This window comes from Strongylocentrotus purpuratus, unplaced genomic scaffold, assembly GCF_000002235.5.
Source record: "Strongylocentrotus purpuratus isolate Spur 01 unplaced genomic scaffold, Spur_5.0 spur5_scaffold_6, whole genome shotgun sequence".
Taxonomy (NCBI): Eukaryota; Metazoa; Echinodermata; class Echinoidea; order Camarodonta; family Strongylocentrotidae; genus Strongylocentrotus; species Strongylocentrotus purpuratus.
In genome coordinates this window covers 53,891,978-53,914,512 of record NW_022145612.1, presented here as the reverse complement: position 1 = coordinate 53,914,512, position 22,535 = coordinate 53,891,978, and the positions used below count along the sequence as shown (strand labels likewise).

At 35.0% G+C, this 22,535-nt stretch overlaps 1 protein-coding gene across 4 annotated transcripts in view; it reads left to right on the top strand.

The window, feature by feature from the left end:
• Positions 1 to 22,535, top strand: part of LOC579761 (tyrosine-protein phosphatase 99A) — an 81,926-nt gene that overhangs the window by 47,769 nt on the left and 11,622 nt on the right. For 3 of the 4 annotated variants that reach the window (XM_030972531.1, XM_030972529.1, XM_030972528.1), the window contains 12 exons: positions 563 to 633; positions 7,751 to 7,848; positions 11,854 to 11,944; positions 12,753 to 12,829; positions 14,470 to 14,506; positions 14,954 to 15,051; positions 15,849 to 15,983; positions 17,772 to 17,789; positions 19,824 to 19,978; positions 20,689 to 20,824; positions 21,620 to 21,766; positions 22,416 to 22,503. In XM_030972531.1, coding sequence (XP_030828391.1) covers positions 563 to 633; positions 7,751 to 7,848; positions 11,854 to 11,944; positions 12,753 to 12,829; positions 14,470 to 14,506; positions 14,954 to 15,051; positions 15,849 to 15,983; positions 17,772 to 17,789; positions 19,824 to 19,978; positions 20,689 to 20,824; positions 21,620 to 21,766; positions 22,416 to 22,503 — 1,151 coding nt within the window. The remainder of the gene's footprint in view (positions 1 to 562; positions 634 to 7,750; positions 7,849 to 11,853; positions 11,945 to 12,752; positions 12,830 to 14,469; positions 14,507 to 14,953; positions 15,052 to 15,848; positions 15,984 to 17,771; positions 17,790 to 19,823; positions 19,979 to 20,688; positions 20,825 to 21,619; positions 21,767 to 22,415; positions 22,504 to 22,535) is intronic. The other variant, XM_030972530.1, reaches the window with a different exon arrangement.

Here is a 22,535-nt window from a genome sequence, read left to right as displayed (position 1 = left end):
TCCCCTAGAATTATTCTTCTAGGTACCAGTACATCTCTGAATATATCCAAATTACAAAATCAGTCGTAAAATACAAGTGCGCCTCCTTAGGATCTCTATTCTAAGTTTTGCAGTTACATGCAGCAAAACCATGGCGAAGGCATGAAGACATTACTATTGGATTTCTGGGGAATGGAATGATGGCAACAGTACTAGTGCCCATCAGTGAACAGATATCCCCAACTGGATTATGCCAATATGAACTCTAAGATAAGAGCAGTTCTTCGGTATATACACCTATGTTGCATTTCTTACGTTGGTGATTTTGTGTGATACCGGTACATATTTTCTTGCCATGTTGTGGATAAGGCAAGATTTTTATATTCTAATGGAAGTGTGATATACATTTTCTTGCCAAGCATGTTCTGTACAAGGCAAGATTTTTATATCCTAATGGAAGCATTATACACATCATTATCTTGCTAGTCCTGTCTTAAAAGGCAAGATTTTCTTATTATAATGGAATTTGTTTTCATAATTCTTGATATATCATGGAATTCTTTACTTTCTTGTTGATCTCCAGGATGCGGAAGAAGGATCGTATGTCTTTCGAGAAGCACGGGAACGGTATGGCGCCAACATTCTGCAGGCCAGGTAAGCATATTTACATCATTGAGCCAAATTTTCATACCCTGTAATATTTTTTCAGCAATTCCAAGTACTTTTGTCCCCTGTGTTACCGACCACTTCTAAGATCGATTAAATCTGATGATTATATTAATTTCCAATCCATTCTAGAGATTGGATGGCACTGAGTATCAAGGAACGTGATACTTTTGTTGTCAATTATGCTCATAAAACTTGGTAACATACACAACACCAAATGGCAACATACCATGGACTTACCACTTTCAGAAAGTACGCTCTTGCATATGGTCAACATTACGACACTGTAAATCATCAATTTCTAGTTGTGTGGTATATAATTTTATCCACAAATCAATTCCTGTAATAGTTCAGACAGGAGCAACATGAGTAGACACTGCTAGTTCCACTTGTTGCTTCTGAACCTAATCATTTTAATCAATGGATCCTACAGTTCTAGCGTTACTTTGACTTATATGCTCCAAGGGTCTTTTCATCATCAGAGTGACTTTAGGGCTCAGGATGTGATTGTGTTTGAAGTTGGGTTTAGGGTTAGGTTATGATTAGGTTTAGGGTAAGATTAAGGGTAGAATATAGTGTTGGTGAAGGGTTAGATTATGAATATCAATTAAAGTTAGAAATCGAAAGTGGAGCAATTGTCTTGGAGGATACGACTTACATTTGATCATTGGAAATACATTGCAATTAGAAGTGAAACTGCTTGTAATTGGCTCTATGGATGTCCTTAACATTATGCAATGGTAAATGGGAAAATTCCCTGAAAAGAATAGTCAGGATATATTGTGATATTTCTCAACCTCCTTGCCATTTAAGACTATGTGCATTTCATTGCACCTTAATTTTGTACATGCTAAAAATTTGCATATGTGCATTTCAGCAGTGCATTATCACTTATAGCCATGGGTTACCAATTTTTGATGGGAACTTTTTTGCACAGTAGGCATGGTAGGAAAGAATGATGCTTGGTCACATGGTGTCATTTGACCAATTAGTTTGCCTACATTCTTGAACCTGTTTCATAACACTATCTATTGCTTCTTGGTACATATTAATTAGCACAGGTGGTCATTGGGTTAATAGTGTTTGTTCTTGCTTTGTAATAATTCAAATCATTTAGAAATTTGGTATTTCACAAGAATGTGGAGTGTAACTTTTAAAGCACTTTTTACTGGCACATAAAAATAAAGCAAGAAAAATTGATATTCGTGAGAAAATATGTCATAGCCACGTGATAAAGTATGAGGCTGTTCTGTTAAAAGACATCCACACATATTTGCACGTATGTATCTAACGGGCTTCCTTGAAATGTAGCTGGTACTTATGTTAGCAAGCCCTTTATAATGATGCATTAAATAGTACCAGGCAAAAAAGGTTGGTTTTGTTATTGATGGCTGCTGAAAGAATTTCCCAAAAGTATAAAGTTGGCATGATTGCTCTAAGTATGAAAATAATATGATCTAGGATATGAAAGATAAAACCACTTGATGAACTTTCATGATGCATATGTTAGAATTTTAATGTTGAACCAACTTTTATAGTTTTGACATTACTTTGTTATGGGTATATTACCCCATGAGTGTCATCATAGAATTTCATACAATTTACAATGAGAAAGAACAAAGTAATTTCTGAGTTAGTTATTCCACCTTCTTAAGTTTAAAGGTAATACAAAGTTTTGGGAAATTTTGAAAATTGGGTGGATAGTGATTCTTTACTATTTTGATATATTTGGATGCCCCTGTGAATGTATTATAAGCACTAGAAAATTTTGCCCCTGAAACACTTCTGCTTTCGAGAAAAATGGAATCATTTTTTTTTTACCGGTGCTCCCGTTAAATATTGATAAATTTCAAATAGCACCTATACGGCCGTACAATGGTAGCTGCGACCATGAAAATCTCAGAATATGTAGTTGTGATATATAATTTCCAAACGAGAATAGCTAATCGGTCGATTTTAGTCAAGAATCATTGTTTTATAGCTTAATTAATATCTTGACCTTGAGAGGGAGCTATACAACATAAAGAGTTCATTATTTACAATGTCAAACTTTAGACTCGATTTCAACCGTGACAACGATCACTGAATATTGTAGGATCGCATATGCTTCCAAAATGTTCATTTGAACCAAATTCATGACCCAGTAATAAAACTTTGTATTACCTTTAAAGCTAAAGACCAGTTATGGTCATGCAATTGCATAGTGAAAGAAACGTTGTGGAATCGATCAGAAAAGGTTGATCATCTAGCATAGATGTACTGCAAGGTTCTGGAATCATCAAAATTATAAGAAATTTGGCCAAGTCTTCATAAAGTTAGAAGCACTGTACACAGAAAGATGCATATGGGACTACACACACGTGCGCGACACGTGCATTTGTATCTCTCAACAGTATATAGGTATACTAATTGACCAAATATATCAATTAGCCGGCGGTTTCCCGTCAAAATTTTTATCGTCATGTAATATTCAAAACATATTCTTTCACATGATTGGTAATAAGAGCTTCCATTTCATTTTTTGAAATTGGGGAAATTATTTTGGAAATATTCACTATTTACATGTTAGACTTTGATTATTTGTAGGCTGTAATTATTAATTTTTGTCCTTCTAATTTCTGACTTTCAGGGCATAAGTGTCATGTACATGCTTTGATTTTATTATTTGCAAATTTCATTTAACTGAAACACTTTTGTCAGTGATATTTGGTTACATCCATAACTGCATGAAGCTAGTTAAACAACGGATCTTAGCTCTCAACATGATAGTTCAGGATGTCCCTCATTAATGCTCACCTGCGGTCATGTTGCAGAATATTTCTCCCCCACTTACAATTTTAAAGGGATAGTTGAGTTCTTGTTTCCGACCGCAAATGCCTTCAAAGTGCATGCTTATTCTTATTTATGACATTTCTAGTGCTCTTTTAGGACCTAAAATTGCTATGAAGGTAATTTTAGACCCGGTAATGTGTCTATCGTACCAATTCAGCTCCACTTTCGAAAAAATATGGTGACCATTAATTAATTAATTAATCAATAATAACAATACACAGGTATACACTTTTCTTTTATACAAAGCTCCCATGGTTATCCCCCTTTTTGTTATACTGTACCTTGTTCACATTTTTTATACAAGTTTAGTAAGAATTTCCTCTAGTGTGAATGTCCCGTCTATGTCCTCCAATGTGTCAAGAAGTGAGTCTTAGAGACAACCTACAGGTCTGCTCTCTTCCTGGTGCTGTCTTTCATCATGATATTTCCCTTGTCGCTCAATAATAAACTTACCAAAGGTGAAGAAGAATTCAAAATCATGAATCATGATATCTCTCCGTCAGCTTGAAAATGGCTAAATGACATCTGAAGGCTTTCAATTATCATGATTTTTAAAAAATCTATGAGGAAAACATTTTCATATTGTTTTCTCATTTTTAAAATGGTCATTTAATTTGTTAGTATAAAAGATGTGATACAATGATTAGACATTAATGAGAACTTTATTTTTCTCTCTTTTCGATCTCAGTCTCATAATACACATTGATTTGATTTGATTTGATTTTATTTATTCATCATCAATAACATCAGTGATTAAACATTTGAATACATCGTGAATGGTACATGTTCATAAATGAATATTATAGATCATATTAAAGAAAAACCTAACAAAGTATTGATATGCTAGACATATGTCTTTTCTCATAGAATATAGAAGGTGATGAAAAGGAGCCAAATAATAGCACATGTGCTAGTCGAGTCTGGCCCCTGTTCTTAGCACACACTTGGCAAAAATAAATATATCATTATCAAGAAATAAAACTTGACAGTAGAAGTATACATGTATCAAGTATCATAATACACATGAAGAAGAATTCCATTGCAATGGGAAAAAACAATGTATTTCTGTCATTTTCCTTCTCATTTTGATATTAATAACAACATAATGAAAGATGACATTAAAAATAAAATGAAAGCAGGGTATAAGATATCAATAAAATGTTTTGTATCCATTTACGAAAGCCATTTTAGCTTCAATTTTCGTAGGTTGCATTTATAGTCAAAAGAATATAGGCCAGCATTCTTAGAAATAGGAAATTTCTAAATTGAAATGATGAAGAAGAAGATGACACTTTATTGTCATGAGGTTATCAGCCATCACATTGATGTTTTCGGTGTATCCTTGGAACATTTTTTCTGCTTCAGTCCCACCAGTATGATTTAATGGGGGCCTGTTGATGATCATCTCAAACTGCTTAACGGTATCCTGCACTGCTGATCATGAGTCATTTGACCACATCCCCACAAGAGGGTAGAACAATCCTGTCTCCTCACTTTTCTTCCCAGCTTCCTATTCTTTTTTCCTTATTTCCTCCTCCAAACTCTTAGATTTGCTAACTCTGCTCCACCGTAGACCCTAGGTAGATCTGCAGAACATATTTTGACTAAATATTTATGTAACATTATTTTATTTCAAGGCATAAAGGAAGTGTCTTTAATCTGCATGCTTCACATTAATTATTGTTTTCTATCTGCCTTTATCTTGCTTCATCTAGCTTCTAGATACATAACTTGTATTTAGTACTGTATATGAAATTAGCACTTTGGTAAGGCTAATTTCTTTCATGTTTATTTGATTTATCCCCATATAATTTTTACCATATTAAACTCAACTCAACTTGTAACTATTTCAGGTGTTCCGTCTTTTGTATTCTAATATATTAGTGATACACTTTTTATTTTTTTTACTATACCGGTACTCTTTTCCGTACTTGTATTTGTATGATCCAATATCCATTCATTACTAGAAGTACATCTGTCTAACATCTGCAGGTTCATCCCTCATGGGGTGTATCACATTTGTTTTAACCTGCATTTTACGACCTTTAAAGAGCAGAAATAGACCCATCCTTTGGTTTGTTCTTGATACATCCCCTGCTTGTTACATGTCTATACAAGATTTGCTCACTCCTAATTGCCCCCTGTTTACTGCCCCATTCTCCTAGCCAAATACATCCCACACAATCTTAATTGTTTCTACTCTCCCCATCCTCTCAAGTCTCTGTGGGACCTAGTCCCCATTGTCTTCATGTTATTTCCATGTAAACCACATGACTTCTTTTCTTCCGTTCTTCACTCCAGTTTCCTTCAATCTCCTCACCTCACTCCTACCTGATTCCATCTTGTAACCTTCTCTTTCTATTTCCATATTCTTTCTTTCCTTCTATTTCTTTTTAATTCCTTTTCCCCTTCACTTTCTTTCCCCTCTTTTTCTCCTCTTTCCCCTCTTTCTTTTCTCCTCTTTTTGTTCTCCTCCCTGTACTTCTCTTTCCCACTTCTTTCTTTCCTATTTCTTTCTCATCTTTCTTTCCTCCTCTGTCTTACCTTCTCTTTTTCCCCCTTCCTCTTTCTTTTCATCATCTTTCTCTCCCCCTCTTTCATTCCTCTCATCATGACCTTTCGTTTTTGAGGATAGAGATTTTAATCACTTGACTTAAGATTTTCATCTAAGATTGAGAGCTCTAAGAAATACGATCGATTACAGCCATCACTGAAGAGCCTCGAAGTTGAATTTTAGACGATGAAGTGTATTTCTATTCAGTATTCATCACGCTGAACCTACTTGTTTCAATAAGTCAGAGCAACATTGTAGAACATTGATAAACCTATACCGGTAGTTTTATTTAAGTTTATAGACCAGTCAAGGGATTATCAATGGGATAATATCACAGGTCTTAGTATCTGCATCACTTTTGAAATGTGATGTTCTTTAATCATCACCATGACAGAAAAATTGAAGGTTTAGTTTTCCTCTTATAGGCTCCAGACATGATAAAATACTACTACCAATAATTATATTACATATATTAATGATAATTATGATACTGATGATGATGATGACGATGATGATGACGATGATGACGATGATGATGGTGATGATGATGATGATGACGATGATGACGACGATGAAGATGATGATGATGGTGATGATGATGATGACGATGATGATGATGATGATGATGATAGGAGTTTCAAAATGTTGAGATATATAGAGCAGCCATAGAGTATCATGCTATAATTCATTCTTTGTAGGTTTCAGTGGCAATTACTTTCAGGTTACTTGTGGCATCACCCTACACATTATCAAGATCAGTTGCTATTGTTTGCTCATCATCTTATTAATGGTGTATTCATTCAATTGAAATACCCCATTTTTTATTTCCCTGCTTTCTTTCCTCCATGGCAGAACTAAACTATCGTAAATGTTACAGATTTTTACTATAAAGCCAGATCCTTTGCAACATGAAACTTTTGCAATTTGTAACAGAGGAATTTCATGCAAGGACCTATTGAAAATAGAAACTTCTCGTGAAAATTTCGTATATATTTCATTCAAGTGAAAGTGTCTTGTTTTATAGCATTTTTTGCCAATCAATGCCTTAGAGTCTCAGTCTTGAGCGTAATTAATATAGAATTATCTTTTTATTGTAGAGTGTCCTCGTTGGCAGTTGATGCTGTTTGATTATAGAGGGAACACAACTAATTGTCAATACCACTCCACTTAACGATATATAGCAAGTCATTAAGAACGATGTAATACAAAGATATGAGAGTACTTACTGAGCAGGATATATGAAGAACTGTACTTGATAATGGTGCTTTTTATTATGCAAAGTTTGGAAAATGGCCAATTTTTCATCAAGCTATTGATTTGTTGTTTCATTAGAGAATAAATTGAATATGCAATGATTACATTTGTCTGAACACAGATTGAATAAATGAGATATGCCCACAATTTATAGCAATAAAAGACTCATAAACAATGGCTAATTGGCTTTGGTTGATTATTAATTATTTGAAAATGTACATACACTGATAAATCCATGCCATGTTAAAGTAAAAATAGATTTATACATACATGAATAAGAGCTACTAGTAAACTAAATTGATAAATAGATTTTTAGATTCAATGAATAAATTGTTTATAATTTTTGTTTTTAATTGATCTATAGTATTTTGATATGTACAATTTTAATCTTTTTATCTGTTTACCATTCTCTATATTATCTCTTTATTTCAACTTGTTTTTCTTTCAAATTCTGTCCTTTTTTAGATGATCTTGAGGAGCCAGCCATTCACATCAGTAAATTTGAGAGTCATGTGATTGCTTGCCATGCCAACAGCGATGGAGGATTTGCAGCTGAATATGAGGTAAGTCTCCATCAAATGCAGTGAAACCTGTATAGAAAGACCACTCTAAGGAGTACCAAAGACGTCAAAGTCCTCTGCACATGTTCTTCCAATAAATGTGTACATATACATATAGTTCATGTACATAGGGTCAATACTCAATAGGAACTAGAAAAATGCATGTACATGTAGCATCTATGGATAGAGAATAATGTTGGACTCGTTTGCAGGAACAGTACTCTTTGTATAATACATTTAAATGTACATGTACCTGCAAATATGAAGGGGTAATTACTCAACCACATTATTTTCTAAATAAAGGGAAGCATTTTCCAGGATATACACCACAAGTAGGGAAACGTTTGTTCATCACATGCATGTTAATAATGAGTTTATTTTTTAATGTAATGAGAAGAAGCATTTTATTCGGTATGGATCAAAGTTAGAGCAAGGAATTTTGGTAATACCTTTATAAGGCTATGCAAGAGTTTGTTGCTTGTGGTATTTTCCAGTCATGAAACTCCTGTAGACACCTAGGCCTTGGGAGAAGGAATGAGACATTTGTCTATTTTTACCAACATTGATGTGACTATAATGATGTCTAGTACTGTCTGCTCTTTCTGTTTCATTCTCTGGAGGAATTAGAGTCTGTCAATCATCTCTAAGACAGTTCAAGGTGGGATGTTAAACTCGTTTGATCAGGGAGCTCTCACAATGAGTATACATTTTTAAAGCTTTCTTAGTTCCGATAAGACAAGTGTACACCATGTGATGATGAAAATGAGATAAGGGATTAGAGAAATATTTTCTACTTCTTTTTTAGGGGGGGGGGGTGGTTGTGGTTTTGAACATTTAGAATGATTGGGGTTGGTCGAACTAAAATTTTCTGCATGACTCAACAACTGGCCTAAGCCTGTTCATATTATTTATTCTTCTCATTCTCACATGAGCTTATTAGCCTTCATTCTTCTCATCTTATTAGGCAGTGAATACCATGCAAATTAAAAAGGAAGAACAAAATTTGCCCACATTTTCCTGTCTCTTTTCCACATTTTTGTTGGGGATGAGGTAGAAGGACAAAGTTATGATGGGTTTGAAGCTTAAGTGATAGGAGTGAGTGGTATAAAAACCGAGACCACAACCGGCCCAATATGGCAGATGGGGCACTAATCTAATCTACCTGACTGAGGCACAACAGTCTTTATCCTCCCTTTGCTCATCCAGGTATGGTCACAAGTAGGAGAAAAACTGTGACCATTTAAAAAAAAAAAGTGTTGATGAGAATGATTCACATTTAAACTGAAACTACAACTGGCCCAATGCATCCATTAGGGCGTTATTATCATTCTCATCAAGGCACATCAGTCTTTATGCTTTCTTCACTCAATCTGATATGGAGTTTTAATCGTAGAGGAGCAAAGCTGTGATCAGTTTAGAAAACTATGAATAATGATCATGATGAACATTAAAAGTGAGACCGTAACTGGTCTGATATGGTGCACAGGACTAGTATTATCATTCTAGATGAAGTGCATCCTACATGTATCTTCACTCGATAAGATATGGGCACAATTAGTGAGGAGCAAAACTGTGACCAGTTTAGAAAACTGTAAAGGATGATCATGATTGACATTCAAAGTGAAACTCAGACTACATACCAGCTCAATATGGTGCATGGGGCAGTCTTTAAAGATCATTCTAACCGAGGCACATCAGTCGGTTTAATACACAGAGCAGACTATAGTGATACTCATGATAGCCATCTGATGATCACAGTAGGAAGGGCACGGAGGAGGGTGAGGGAGGGAAGGGGAAAAGGTTGTCATGGTAACCCACTTCTGAATGACGCACAAGCGAGTCCAAGATCTTGGGGGCAGGCAGGCAGGCAGGAAGAGGATCATAGGGAATGTTTAGTTTGTGTGTATGGTGATGGGTTCTTTTCTGGAAGTAGGACAAGTCGAGCTCTGGCATTGTGCGAGATTGTGGGGGAGATATAATATTCTAAGGGTAGTGTGCTAGATGTGTATAAAAGGATCTCCTATTTAATCAATCAAATATTCATACCGCCCATGTTGTTTGTTGATATTTAAACATTTATCTGAGGGGTTTTTATGTTAGATCTAAATGGGTAATGATAACTTTGACTTAAAGCTTGATACGCTCAACAGGAATATAGATGATGGATTATACTTTATGCTGAAAAATGAAACATGATTATTTCAGCCAGTTTGGTTATTGACTTCTCCACAGGATTTTTAGGCATGTCTCATAGAAAAATAAGAAACTTATCAAGGTAAATGCATGTAGGATATTGACACAGAAGTAAGTTGGCGTAATTTTTTAATGCAAGGAAACGGGTTGTCTCAAATGGTTTAATCACATCAGGACTTGATTTTGGCTCTAGCTATAAAACAGAGGATATCAAGGCAGGTGATATAATGCATTTAATATGGGTTTCTAGTCTCACACCTAAGTTCCTGTAACCTACAAAAGTTTTGAGGGTAAATGGGTTAGAGAAATAAACTCCAGTGACTCTATAGTTTGCTGATTAGATCATGGCCTGTGGCCTGGTGACTGATACATGGTGGATTATCACTCTCGAAAAATCTTCAGAGCGGCTAGGTTCGGAACCGGTTTAGCCTTTGAATCTCTCTCACACCCTCCCGCTTGGATATGCCGGCTAGCTTCAGCGGTACTTCCCATTTCCTACCTGTGTCCTCTCAGGTGGAAGATAGCCATCGATTATCATGAAGGTGCGTGCTCATGGCACAATGATGCTGCAGATTTGTAGTGTTGTAACTTCCATTTCATATGATAAAAAATCCATAAACAGATGACCTGTTTTGCCAGGTAATTGGAGCTTGACTACAATTTGACCATATTACCAGAAAGGGTCATCGGAAGAGACAGAGGTGGATACAGCGTGGATTAGAACATGATAGATTCAGTAGTCATATGATAAACACACTCATTGTCCAAGAGCTGAACATGAAACCATGTGTTTAAAGACAAACCCTTTGTCTGTAGTTCCGCCCTGTATGATCTAGAACAACCTCACTCACTCGCTCACTCCCAGGGTCCCTTCAACAAAAGATCATTCAATTTCCTCCTAAGTAACGAGTAGTGAGAGAGAACCTTCTCCTCCAATCAGCTTGGCTAGTGATCTAGGAGGGTCCTGGTAGCTTTACCCCTCTACGTGTTCATAGAGAGAGGGGGGTGTAGGACCCTGTTGTTGTCACACTTGGAGCGGACCTAAGCAACCGGTTTTCCTTTGGTAGTGATAAGATCTGGAGGGCAGGTGTGTCTTGAGAGGCAAGTGATCATAGATGATCAGACTAAAAGTAACAAGGGGTCTATTTGGAAGTGTGTGTGTGTGGGGGGGGGGGGGGGGTCATGGAAAATTATAGTGCCAGACTATGAGATTAAACCAACCATTCTTTAATTGTAATGATGCAATCTGGAAGAGAAATGCACATTTAAATGGTCAGAGTTCATCACGGTATTAGCTTGGAGATCACACTAAAGCAAATGGTGTTCCAATGACATTGATAGGGTCCCAAAGAGAGGTACAATGTATGTCTTTAGGGAGAATCAGCAGTCCTTATCATGCTGGAGTATCAGACCAAAGCAACCTGTTTTCCTGTTGCAATCATAAGATCTAGAGGAGAGGTGTGCCTTGAGCTGGTAATATGTTACTATGTAATACGGGAGGATCAGGCTGCAGGTGTTCTGACTGTAATGATAAGGTATGGAATAGAGGAGAGGTTTGTCTTTAGGAGGGTCAGAGGTCATCATTGTCATACCAGAGGATCTAGAACTTATAAATTTGATCCTTTCAATTATTTCCATCTGCAAAATAAGGCTTAAGCAACCAGTTTCCCCGAAGGTACATGTAATGATAAGAAATACCGTAAAGAAGTTTGTCTTTAGGAAAGTTCAAAGTTAATCCCATTCAGTCTTACAAATATTTGACATTGCCAATAATCATTGTTTGTTTCTTTCTTCTTGCTTTGTTATGTTTTACAGGAGATTCAGCATGTGCCTACGTCATTCCCTGCGACGTTCAGCTCAGACGTTGAAAACAAGCTTAAAAACAGATACACCAACATTGTATCGTGTAAGTACTTCTCTTAGGAAAAAAAACAACACTCGAATTACACATTTGGCTTATTATCATTTGCTCAGAGCCAGAGAGGCATTAACTCAATGCAATGGGGTGCAGAGCTAACACCCTTCTGGCTTTCGAAATATGATATGTGCAACATATATGATCTCATCAGTCAATTTATCTTCGTATTTGTATGCATTTGGGACAAGAATGCAGCATCTACGCATGTATGAACCCTTCATGTAGCGTACATGAGTCCATACTACAAGCAACTGAATTTCAAACAAATTTGTCAAGTTAAAGAAAATAAATTAGGTGATTGGTTCACAGCTAATGTCAAGGATTGTATTTCTGGTTTCAAAGGAAAAAGAGAAGTCCTGCATGCAATTGGGTATCGAGATGATCATATTACAATCTTAGTCTTACTGGATACTTAAGTTCTCTTATTTGATTAAATTTCCCTTCTTTTTCATTGGAAATTTTTTTCATACTCATTTTACCCCACCTACAAACCTGTAAATGTGATACTTCAGTATCCTTTCGATTGAATATTTAGTGTTTCTATTTTTCACCATTCACCATGAATGATGATGTATATACAGTGTAGTGTTTTGGTATGTTATCCATTGTACAATGCCAATCTGTGATATTCTGTATTTATGGAAGTTATATATTTGTATGTGTTTGCTTGTAAACATCCCCTTGTGGACTCAATTCTTTATGAATATATATTAGGTCTGTACTAGCTATCCATTGTCTAGTATGACACGTCTTCCTTGTTCTTAATTAAAGATGTTCTGTTTTGCTTTCCTTGCAGATGATTCGTCCCGTGTTTCCTTGCAACCTCTCCCTGGCATTCCTAACTCGGACTACATCAATGCAAATTACATAGATGTAAGTAATATGTATTCCTTACAATGAACCAGTCAAGGTTTGGAGCATCATGATATAGCCACTGTCTTGTTTGATGATGACAATGTCCTTCTCTGTGGGGGTGAAGTGTAGCACATTTGTTTATATTATGCTGCTGAAGATATTGGTATTGATTCTTGTTTGAGGCATAGTTATTTAATCTGATTCAAGCCAGGAGTGTCAAGTCTGACAGACATGAGTGCTCTACAAGATCCCACTATTATTATTATTATTATTATAATCATATCAGAAAGAGATTGTATTGAGATCAATTCTCAACCTCATCAATGGAATCATTGAATTATATTCCTATAAGAGTAGATGGTCCTGTTCCGTAGAAGAATTGAAGAGACAAATAATTTTTACCCATTCTCTCTACTTGCAGCTGTCATTCCCCCTTTGATTAAAACTTTTTGTTAGACAAAAGCAAGCAAACTTTGACACCAATGTGATATAGTTTGACATTGACAATTAAAACCAACATTGCTTTCTTTTTTGTTTTGATTACATATTGAAACTGATACAATGTCACATAAATACAAAGGGGGAAACTCTCAAAGCAATTACGGTTTTTCAAAAAGTACAATGTGCCTCGTTTTGTATGCAAAAGCTGAAGGGATTCTGACCATGCAGCTCTTTTTTGCGGTCTTCCTGTATTAAGGCAAAGTGTTGAGGGGAATGTAATACATGTATAGTCAGGTTCACACGACAGTCAGTTAACTTTAAGTTTAGGTTGGTGGTTTTAAACTTTAAACAATACCTTCTAATTAGGACTGTGTGGACGTACTCATGGTCACAAAAGTTTAAGTTTACTTGAAGTTATTAACCACAAGTGATCTTAAGGTTATGTGCTGTACAGACACAATCAGCTTCAAGATTATGCCGGCTTGTAATTGAAATGACTGCTCACTTGGCTTAAAGTTTAATTAAAACTTTGAATAGTCGTTTTTGGATTATGTGAACCCTCGTCCTGATTAGTGGATCATTTTTTATAACTCGGAGGTTTCACTTTCTTAGTTCTAAAACTATGATGGTCCTGTGTGGACTGAGTGTCTGCCTGTAATGTAATCCGTTTGTTATATTTAGGGTAGAAATGGGCTACTTTCCTTGACACGATTACTGGGTGGAGTGACTGTGATCAGTCAACTCTGTCTGACTTACCGACTCCTATCCTATTGCAAATCTAGGCCAGCTAGGGTACGTGCAGGATGGGAAAATAGAATATCATTCAACCATTCATATACAGAGTGTACATACGATCTTAAACGTGATCTCAAACACTAAGAGTTACGGCAGGATGTTGTCTTAGGAAATCTTATCCCATGAAGATTCATAACCATTGTCCAACTTGGGACTTTGAATATAATGAGCCAGAATTAAAAGGACTGTGATATTTTCCCGATATTGCGAAGTACTTTCTTGAAACATATACATATTTTCAAAGAATGATCTCCCACTAGAGAAAAGGTATGGATAATAACAATTATAGTGCTCATATATATATTTATTATACCCAGTCCTGGCTGCTACTCATAGTAAACCATATCAATTGATAGATTGTAGGCAAGGCTTTTGAGTGGACTTTAACTAATCATGATTCTTATTCTCATTCTTGTTTGCAGGGCTTCAACAGACAAAAGGCCTACATTGCTACCCAAGGTGTGTGTTATATGGTACTCTGTGTAGTACACTTCATAAGAATATCCATTATTTTTTAAAACATGTCTTTTTGTGTCAAAGTACTTTATATTAAATGTGATATTACATCACCAAATGCAGACTTTGCGTTATATGCAATATTTCGTTCACATTTTGCTTGATGTAATGACATGATATAGTCAATCAATATTTCAGATTTCATTTGCAATTCAGTGTTAGAGATCTTACAATTCAGAGATAGAGACCAAAAAGTTATTATTCACTTTAGAAAGAATGAAAGAAAAAAAAAGAAACCTACAAATGTACAGAACTCCTCCATGTTATTCACATGAGACTTTTACTTTTCATGATTATATATTTGTTATTTAGAATGGACATATATGTGAGTGTATGAATATATTCTTTTTGTACTTACAAACAAAATTGCTAACTTTTCCACTATCGTAGGTGCACTGAAGACTACATTTGATGACTTTTGGCGCCTGGTATGGGAGCAGAAATCAGTGGTCATTGTTATGATTACAAAGCTAGAGGAAAGAGGAAGGGTATGTCAACATCGTGTATTGCACAGCGACCTAATTTTGGATTTGGCACACTCCTATGTAAAAGCCACTCCGTTTACATGGGTGTAGTATTTAGGGAGCTTCAATGCAGTTTGCAAATTCTATGTGCAGCAAATTATGGACTCCAGTATCATTGTATTGAGTAGTTTAGGAGGACTTTGTGTATATTTATTTGGTATAGAAGACTTTATAATTGCTGTTTTCAGGATATCTTTGGTAAAATTTACAAGCAATTAATAGAATACAAAGATTTTTTGAATTTCATATAAAAAAGGGGGTGGGAAATGTTTGAAAAAGCAATATCGTGTCTGCTCTCATTTGCCTTCTTTGTAATAAAAATTCAATGGTTGTCGAAATTGAGCTTAGAGTGAGGTCTAAGTTTTCTATTTGCCATCATAAGGTTTTAACTGAATTAGTAGAATATGAAATGTTTAGTTTTTCTGAATTGTACAATAGATCAGAGAATTGAGATTCAAGCTTAGATCATTGAAAGCCTTTTTTAAAATCATAACTTGTAATAATATGATACAGATCAAGGATGAAACCATTAAAAGAAGTGGCAACATGGCTTTGTAATACCTATAGCTTCCTAAAAACAGGGAACAAATCTGACATTTACAATTCAGAAATAAGGAGAGGTCCAGAAAAGATACTCTAACTTTGACATTTAAACCAGTAGTAATGATGATCATGCACAACTAATCATATTTATGTGTATCATTGTCTACACAATATTGGGTCAATTATTCCCATTTCCTCTTTAATTTTTCATTTTGCAGAGGAAATGTGATCGTTACTGGCCCGCTAAGGGGACTCCAGAGAGGTACAATGAGTTAGAAGTCACTCTAGAATTAAAGGAGAAGTTTGCCAGCTACACACTTAGAACATTCCTTCTCAAGCACCGGCACAAAAAGGTAAGAATCAAAATCAAATCAAACCCAAATCAAAATTAATCATGACACAATCGATCACAAAATTTATACTTGCATATTAGGATGATATGGAAAACTAGATTTATAATTGTGAGTGTTAAGAATGCTTAATACTAATAACAGATTATCTGTAACTGCTTCTGATTGTCTAATGAACAGGCATTTCAGTCTTACAAATCTTGTACATGATGATCGCAAGAATAATCTCTGCCGGCAATAGATTGATTCATTGGAGTTTGGCTGAATTAATTCTTTCTAACTCTACAATGCTTTCTGTTGATTGTCTGAAGTCTTCATTTATGGATCTCTTTAATGCCAATGTTGGATCAACAATTAAACAAATGTATCATGTATTACACATTTAGATATTTGATTCATAAACAATTGTTTGAAACAGAGGCCTCCCTATTAATCAGTGTGGGCAGTACATGCTTGTTCAATGAGGACTTAAAATCAACTACTGTGATCCAGTTGCTTCGATTTAAGAGGCCCTTCTTTTTGGTGCGTTACTCACACGATTTGCACAATGACAGTTTAATCCAGCTATTATGTTATTATGCTGATTAGATAATAAAGAAGGGATATATAGTACATGTCTAGAAGCTTTCCGCTATTATCATAGTCGGTTTTAAATTTTGACTTTTTTGTGGGGGTGTGGGGTGGGATAGGCGAGTAAAGATTAAAGCTTATTGGCTAATTTCTTGCCAAATAATATGTCCCAGTGAACTCATTGTAGATTAATGATATCTACTCTTGATAGATGATTAATAGAGAGCTAATCCAAAGTCAATTATCAACATTTATATTAATATTTAATTGTTCTGTTATGATATCTTAGAAAGAGAAAGTATTGTATGTAATCTATCTCTGAGTTAAATGATAAGTGTTTCCTAGAATGCAATTAACAACTTTGTCAATGATGAGGCATGTGAGAAAGCCACGGAAGAATGAAAGAAATAGTCTCCTTTGAATAGATTACTATAAACCTTTCTTACACTTTATAGCTTCTGTCGTATTCCTTACTACTGCAGTGTAGTTTCTCATCTAAGATGCTTAAGAAATAAATGTAATACATGCAGAAGTCCTTACAAGATATTTCTTCGATATATAGAAATCACAAACCAAAAAAAAAAAAAAAACTTTCCTTTACATGATTAATATTCTTACTAGTTTGAGAAAAGTGATTAGTACCAGACCTTCACTTACTTTATAATTAGATTAGTAGGTATATAATACATGCTAATCTAATTATAAAGTGTTAAATAGATAGACATCTACACAAACTTCAGTTATGGCGGGTGTGACTAAGGCTGAAATATCTTGAAATTCTTTGCCTTTTATTTCTATTTTGCTTACCATCATGATATTTTTTGTGTACAAAACATTTTTCTAAGATCTCTCTAGGATTATGCAGAAATTAATGATCTTTACAAAGGTTGCTCCAGTTAAACCTGTATATAAAGACCACTCAAGGGTGACAAGAAAAATAGTCTCTATAGGCAGGTGGTCTTAATATTAGTAAAGATCATCAAGGGGAAAAAGTGGTCTTTGTAGACAGGTGGTCTTTATATACAGACGATCACTAAAGCAGGTTTCACTGTTCCTCCAAAAATTCCATTCTTGTGGCCTCTTCCCACTCATCAGGAATTATTTCCATATTCAAATGATTTTGATATAGTTTCCTTCTCTTGTCATCTCTAATTAACATGTCCTCTTTATCTTTCCCTTTTTTCTTTTAATTGCTCTCGTCTTCTCCGTTAAATTATGAAGACTCCAGAAAATTATGCAGTAGGTTTCAGGTTCTTGTGTTTTATCCTCACATTTTCTTTGTTTGCACACACATTTATATATATTCATCTTTCTTTCATTTTATATTTTGCTGCGTATTATATTTCGCCCCTTTCTACCCAATTTATTTGTATTATCATTTTTCTTTTCATTGTTCTATTGTGTATACACCCTTTCTTTTCTAAACATAGTTAAGGGCATTAGTGTACACATCATAATGTCAACTGATGCTTTCTCATTTTATTATCATTTCAACAAAAAAATCTTCATTTAGGCCTTTTATTTTTTTTAATCATATTTTTGTTTATATCATTTGATTTTACAATTAATTCACATGTTCGCATAAATCTAACCTCAATTTTAAATATGTTTGCAAATACATATTTTGAAGAAAAGGCATTTGATTTGTTTTTCATCCTAGTTACTAAAAGCATAAAAACTGAACATGTGTAGCTTAAAGGGGGGTTAGCAACTTCTGCAATGAAAATATATTACCAGATAATATTTTTTTTTAATTTGATTTTTTAAATTTTTTGTTGTTGAAAGAGAGATGACAATAATGTAGATATAGATTACACAGTTCGCTTCCTACTATCACTGATCTTCAAACCCTTTTGAACCTTCCCCTTTAAAATGTGTATCCTGAATTGTGATTTCCCTCTATTCCCAACATGAATATGTACATGTGGTAAAGTATGCATGTTGTTTTCTTATTGGTACTGTATCAAACCTTGTGAGCTTGTGGGACTGGCTATTTACATGTAGCATGGTTATTTAAGACATTTTACAGACTGTCTATTTGTATGTAGTATTGGTAATGTGGGACCCCTTCATATACCGGGTAGCCAATTTTGATAATAAAATTTATTCATGTTAATTTACTTGTTGTTCAAGGGGAAATGGAGCGCTTTGTCCTCAAATTGAAAGGCAATCTTTATAATACATATTAATAACCTCCCGTATAATTGTTTTTTTGTCAAAAGTAAATAAAATATTGCAGTAGAATTTTTTTTAAATGCATGATCTTTGGCTGTTTGTGTGCAGAGAAGCAAGTGCAGTGGTGTTTTTATTGTTCTTGGTTCGGATGTGTTTGATATGGTATTTTGCTATCCTGAATATCTCAAGTTTTCCAATATTTGATTTAGATTCGCTTAACTTTATATTTCGTATTTACACTATTAAAGTTATGAATTGTTTACATTCTTTGTTTATGATTTTTAAAATGTAATCCACTTGATTATGTAGTATATGTATTCAAGATATTTATCCATTGAGCTTAGTGGAGTTCTTCATGTAATTTCTATTTATATTGCTGCCTCATTCAACATGCTCCTATTCCACTTTGATCATCACTGTATTTTTACCTCTCTTCCTCTCCCTGCCACCTCCCACCTATCTCTCTCTCTCTCTCTCTCTCTCTCCCTACCTATCTCTCCCTCTCTATCTCTCCCTCTCTCTCACTCTCTCTCTCTCTCTCTCTCTCTCTCTCTCTCTCCCCCCTCTCTCTCTCTCTCTCTTTCTCTCACTTTCTCTCCTTATAGGCCTATCATTTATCATAGTCATGTGATATTGATGTGGTTTCATACTTCATAGTGTCAATGATTTGTTTTGATAGATTACTAATTACATTGTTAATTACCATACAAAAGTGTTTAATAGTTCTGTCCATACAGTATCTCACATCACAGTTTTGAATAATGGTAAATTGTAATTGAATTATATTACATGTGCAATGAATCTCAATTTGTGTTATATGTTAGGCATCATCTCCAAACTGTGGTCATCATCATTTTTACGTTATTACATGCTTGATACATGTATTCAGTAAATGATAGATTGTAGATAATTGATACTGATATTAACCATTGTGAGATGTATTATTAAGAAGTAAGTGTATACTGTATATCCTCTTCCTCTAAGCCTTTCTGTACATGTATGTGTTCCAATAATGAATAATTGATGTTCATATTATGTGATAAAAACATATAGTACACCATTCTTACCCTCTCTCCGTTCAATGTGTTCACTCCCCAGCATGGTAAGGTACCTGAGAGAAGGGTGTACCACTTCCATTACACAGACTGGCCTGATCATGGTGTCCCACCCTACACACTCCCTGTGCTGTCCTTCATCCAGCGCTCATCGGCTGCTAACCCTACAGATGCCGGCCCAATCATTGTCCATTGCAGGTAGGCATTAAAAACACACTAGCTGGGCCCAATTTCAATAACTGACATAATTCTATAATCTAATACAATCCAGGAATTTATAAAAATGCCAATATCTAGTTGCCTAATCAAAGGCCTAATTAGTTTTAGTCACAACTAATCAAATGCAATATTTGTTGTAGCTAATATCAATCTTTGTGATTTGTTCTTGTCATGGAGTTTGTGACACAGGGCTCTGGTCTTCAAAAAAAAAATTCAGTAAAAGGAGGAAATCAGTGATACAAATATAAAGAGTGTGAGGAAAATCAGAGAACCAGTAAAAAAAAGTTGTTTATTTTTGTATCACAAAATGAAAGTTGCTGTCTAATGAGAGAAAGTAGCAACTCAGTATTGATACTAAACCAGCTTTTTTGTTTTATTACCACAAATCTCCCATGTTTCCCTCAAGAAAATATATGTTGCCTGTTTCCCAAGTTGATTGATGGTAACATACTATTTCATGTACATAGCTGTGTAAAATAAGTATTTTCTTTGTTTGTGTGTTCATGAATAGCTATTTCGTATACAGACTTTTTCAAAGTATACCTTCTTTTGTTTGATATTTGTTTACTACCAGTTACTATTATTTTCTTCTTTACAATTCTTTTAGTCATTATAAAACATGATTAACATATGACCATGCATTATTTCATCATAACAAGACTGTTACCCTTTCTCATCCTCTTTTTCAGTGCTGGAGTAGGTAGGACAGGCACTTACATTGTGATCGACACCATGCTGAAACAGATGCAAGCTGAGGAGAAGGTGAACGTGTTTGGATTCCTCAAGAGAATCAGAACCCAAAGGAACTACCTGGTGCAGACAGAGGTATGTGGAGGGAGATGGTGCACATGAGGGCCGCCAAAGTGGCCTTTTTATATGCTGATGATAATTTTGGGAATAGCTTTTGTATTAGTCTTTCAGATAATACTGTTCATTCGCAATGGAACAAAACCCTGGTCTACCACATTGTTTGGAATATATTATTCATATACATGTACACTGTACGTGTGCCAAAAGTCAGCTGTGGAAGTCCACTGTTTGATCAATCGGTCAATCAAAGCCAGTAAAGAGTTAATTTGTCATTTGAATTCTTTTCATTGAACTTTGATTGGGTACCACAATTCATGTGCCTCTATTTTATGCCTAAGAATGAGTAAGGTTTCAGATTCTAGCAATATATTTTGTCAAAGGGTACATGTCGATATAGAATAAGAGATTTTTCAAGTGTCTTTAGGCTTGGTTCAAATGATTTTGGAAAGGCCCTCACAAATTCATGAAAAAAACTTAAAAACTAAACCATGGCCAGAGAGCCAGTCCTGTAATTGCCATCTCCTGTTTATGAGATAAAGAATGATTCCATGGTTCCCATAACATAAAAAAAACCTTTCTGATGGTTCCGTTTATAAGATTAAAGGGAATGCTGGCCTCAACTGCAGAATTTTTGATCATGCATCACTACAACTACAGGTTCATGGTTAAGATTTGGGTCAGAGCTAGGCCGTAAGGTTAGGTTGAGGGCTTCTTGTATGATAGGAGTATTCTGCAGTCCTGCTGATTGTTGTCCTAGTAGCTAGGATGAAATCCTGAACATTGTTCTGCTTTGCTTCTCTGTTTTATCAGGAACAATATGTGTTCATCCACGATGTCCTGCTGGAGTGGTTGAGAGCGGGTAACACAGTGGTGAAATCAACAGAGCTCAGACAGTATGTGGATAGAATGACGCTACCTGATGAAGTTGGTAGAGTTGTTCTGGACGAACAGTTCAATGTAAGTTTCAGGGTTTGTTAATTTTATAAACTTTCCAGATATATATGTAGTTGATATTTGGCATATAATTACAGAATGGAAGTTATTTCATCTATTTGAAATTCATCTTCCTTGACAATGAGTTCATGTATGCTAGAGTTCAGAAGTAGTCCTGACATCTGCAAATATTGAAGATTTTGTGCAAAATACTGATTTTTTTTTTGATTTTTTAAGAGATCCATTTTTTAATATTATTTATTGCGTATGTTTGAGAAAAGGTGAGTCCTTTCAACAACAAACAAAAAAGTGATTTGTACTGATTAGAATACTGGAATATTCTGTTGAAAGTTGGAAGCTATGGTTTGCCATGATTCCCTTCATACAGAACATTACTAAGTATAGTCAAAGTATTGTGTACGATCTTATAATAATGATGTTTAAAAAACTTAAGAAGGATTCTTTTAAAGGAGATTGTATTTCTCAGAAATGTAGGATAACAAGTCTCTCCTTCACTTTTACTTTGCAGTTGTGCACCTCACAAGAAACAGTACCCAGCAATATCTGAGAGTTGATTTTACTTTACATTTTATTAAATGATGATATTTGTGACAGGACTGTTTAATGCTACCAGTACTTAACACTTTCTATGACTTCACTAATTTATTTGCAGCTGATTATGAAAATGAAGCCCAGAGATTATGAGTTCAGCAAAGCAAGACAGAGCAAACACAAGAACAGAGACATGGACCTTATTCCAGGTAAGTCACATCATAACACATCACATAATCAA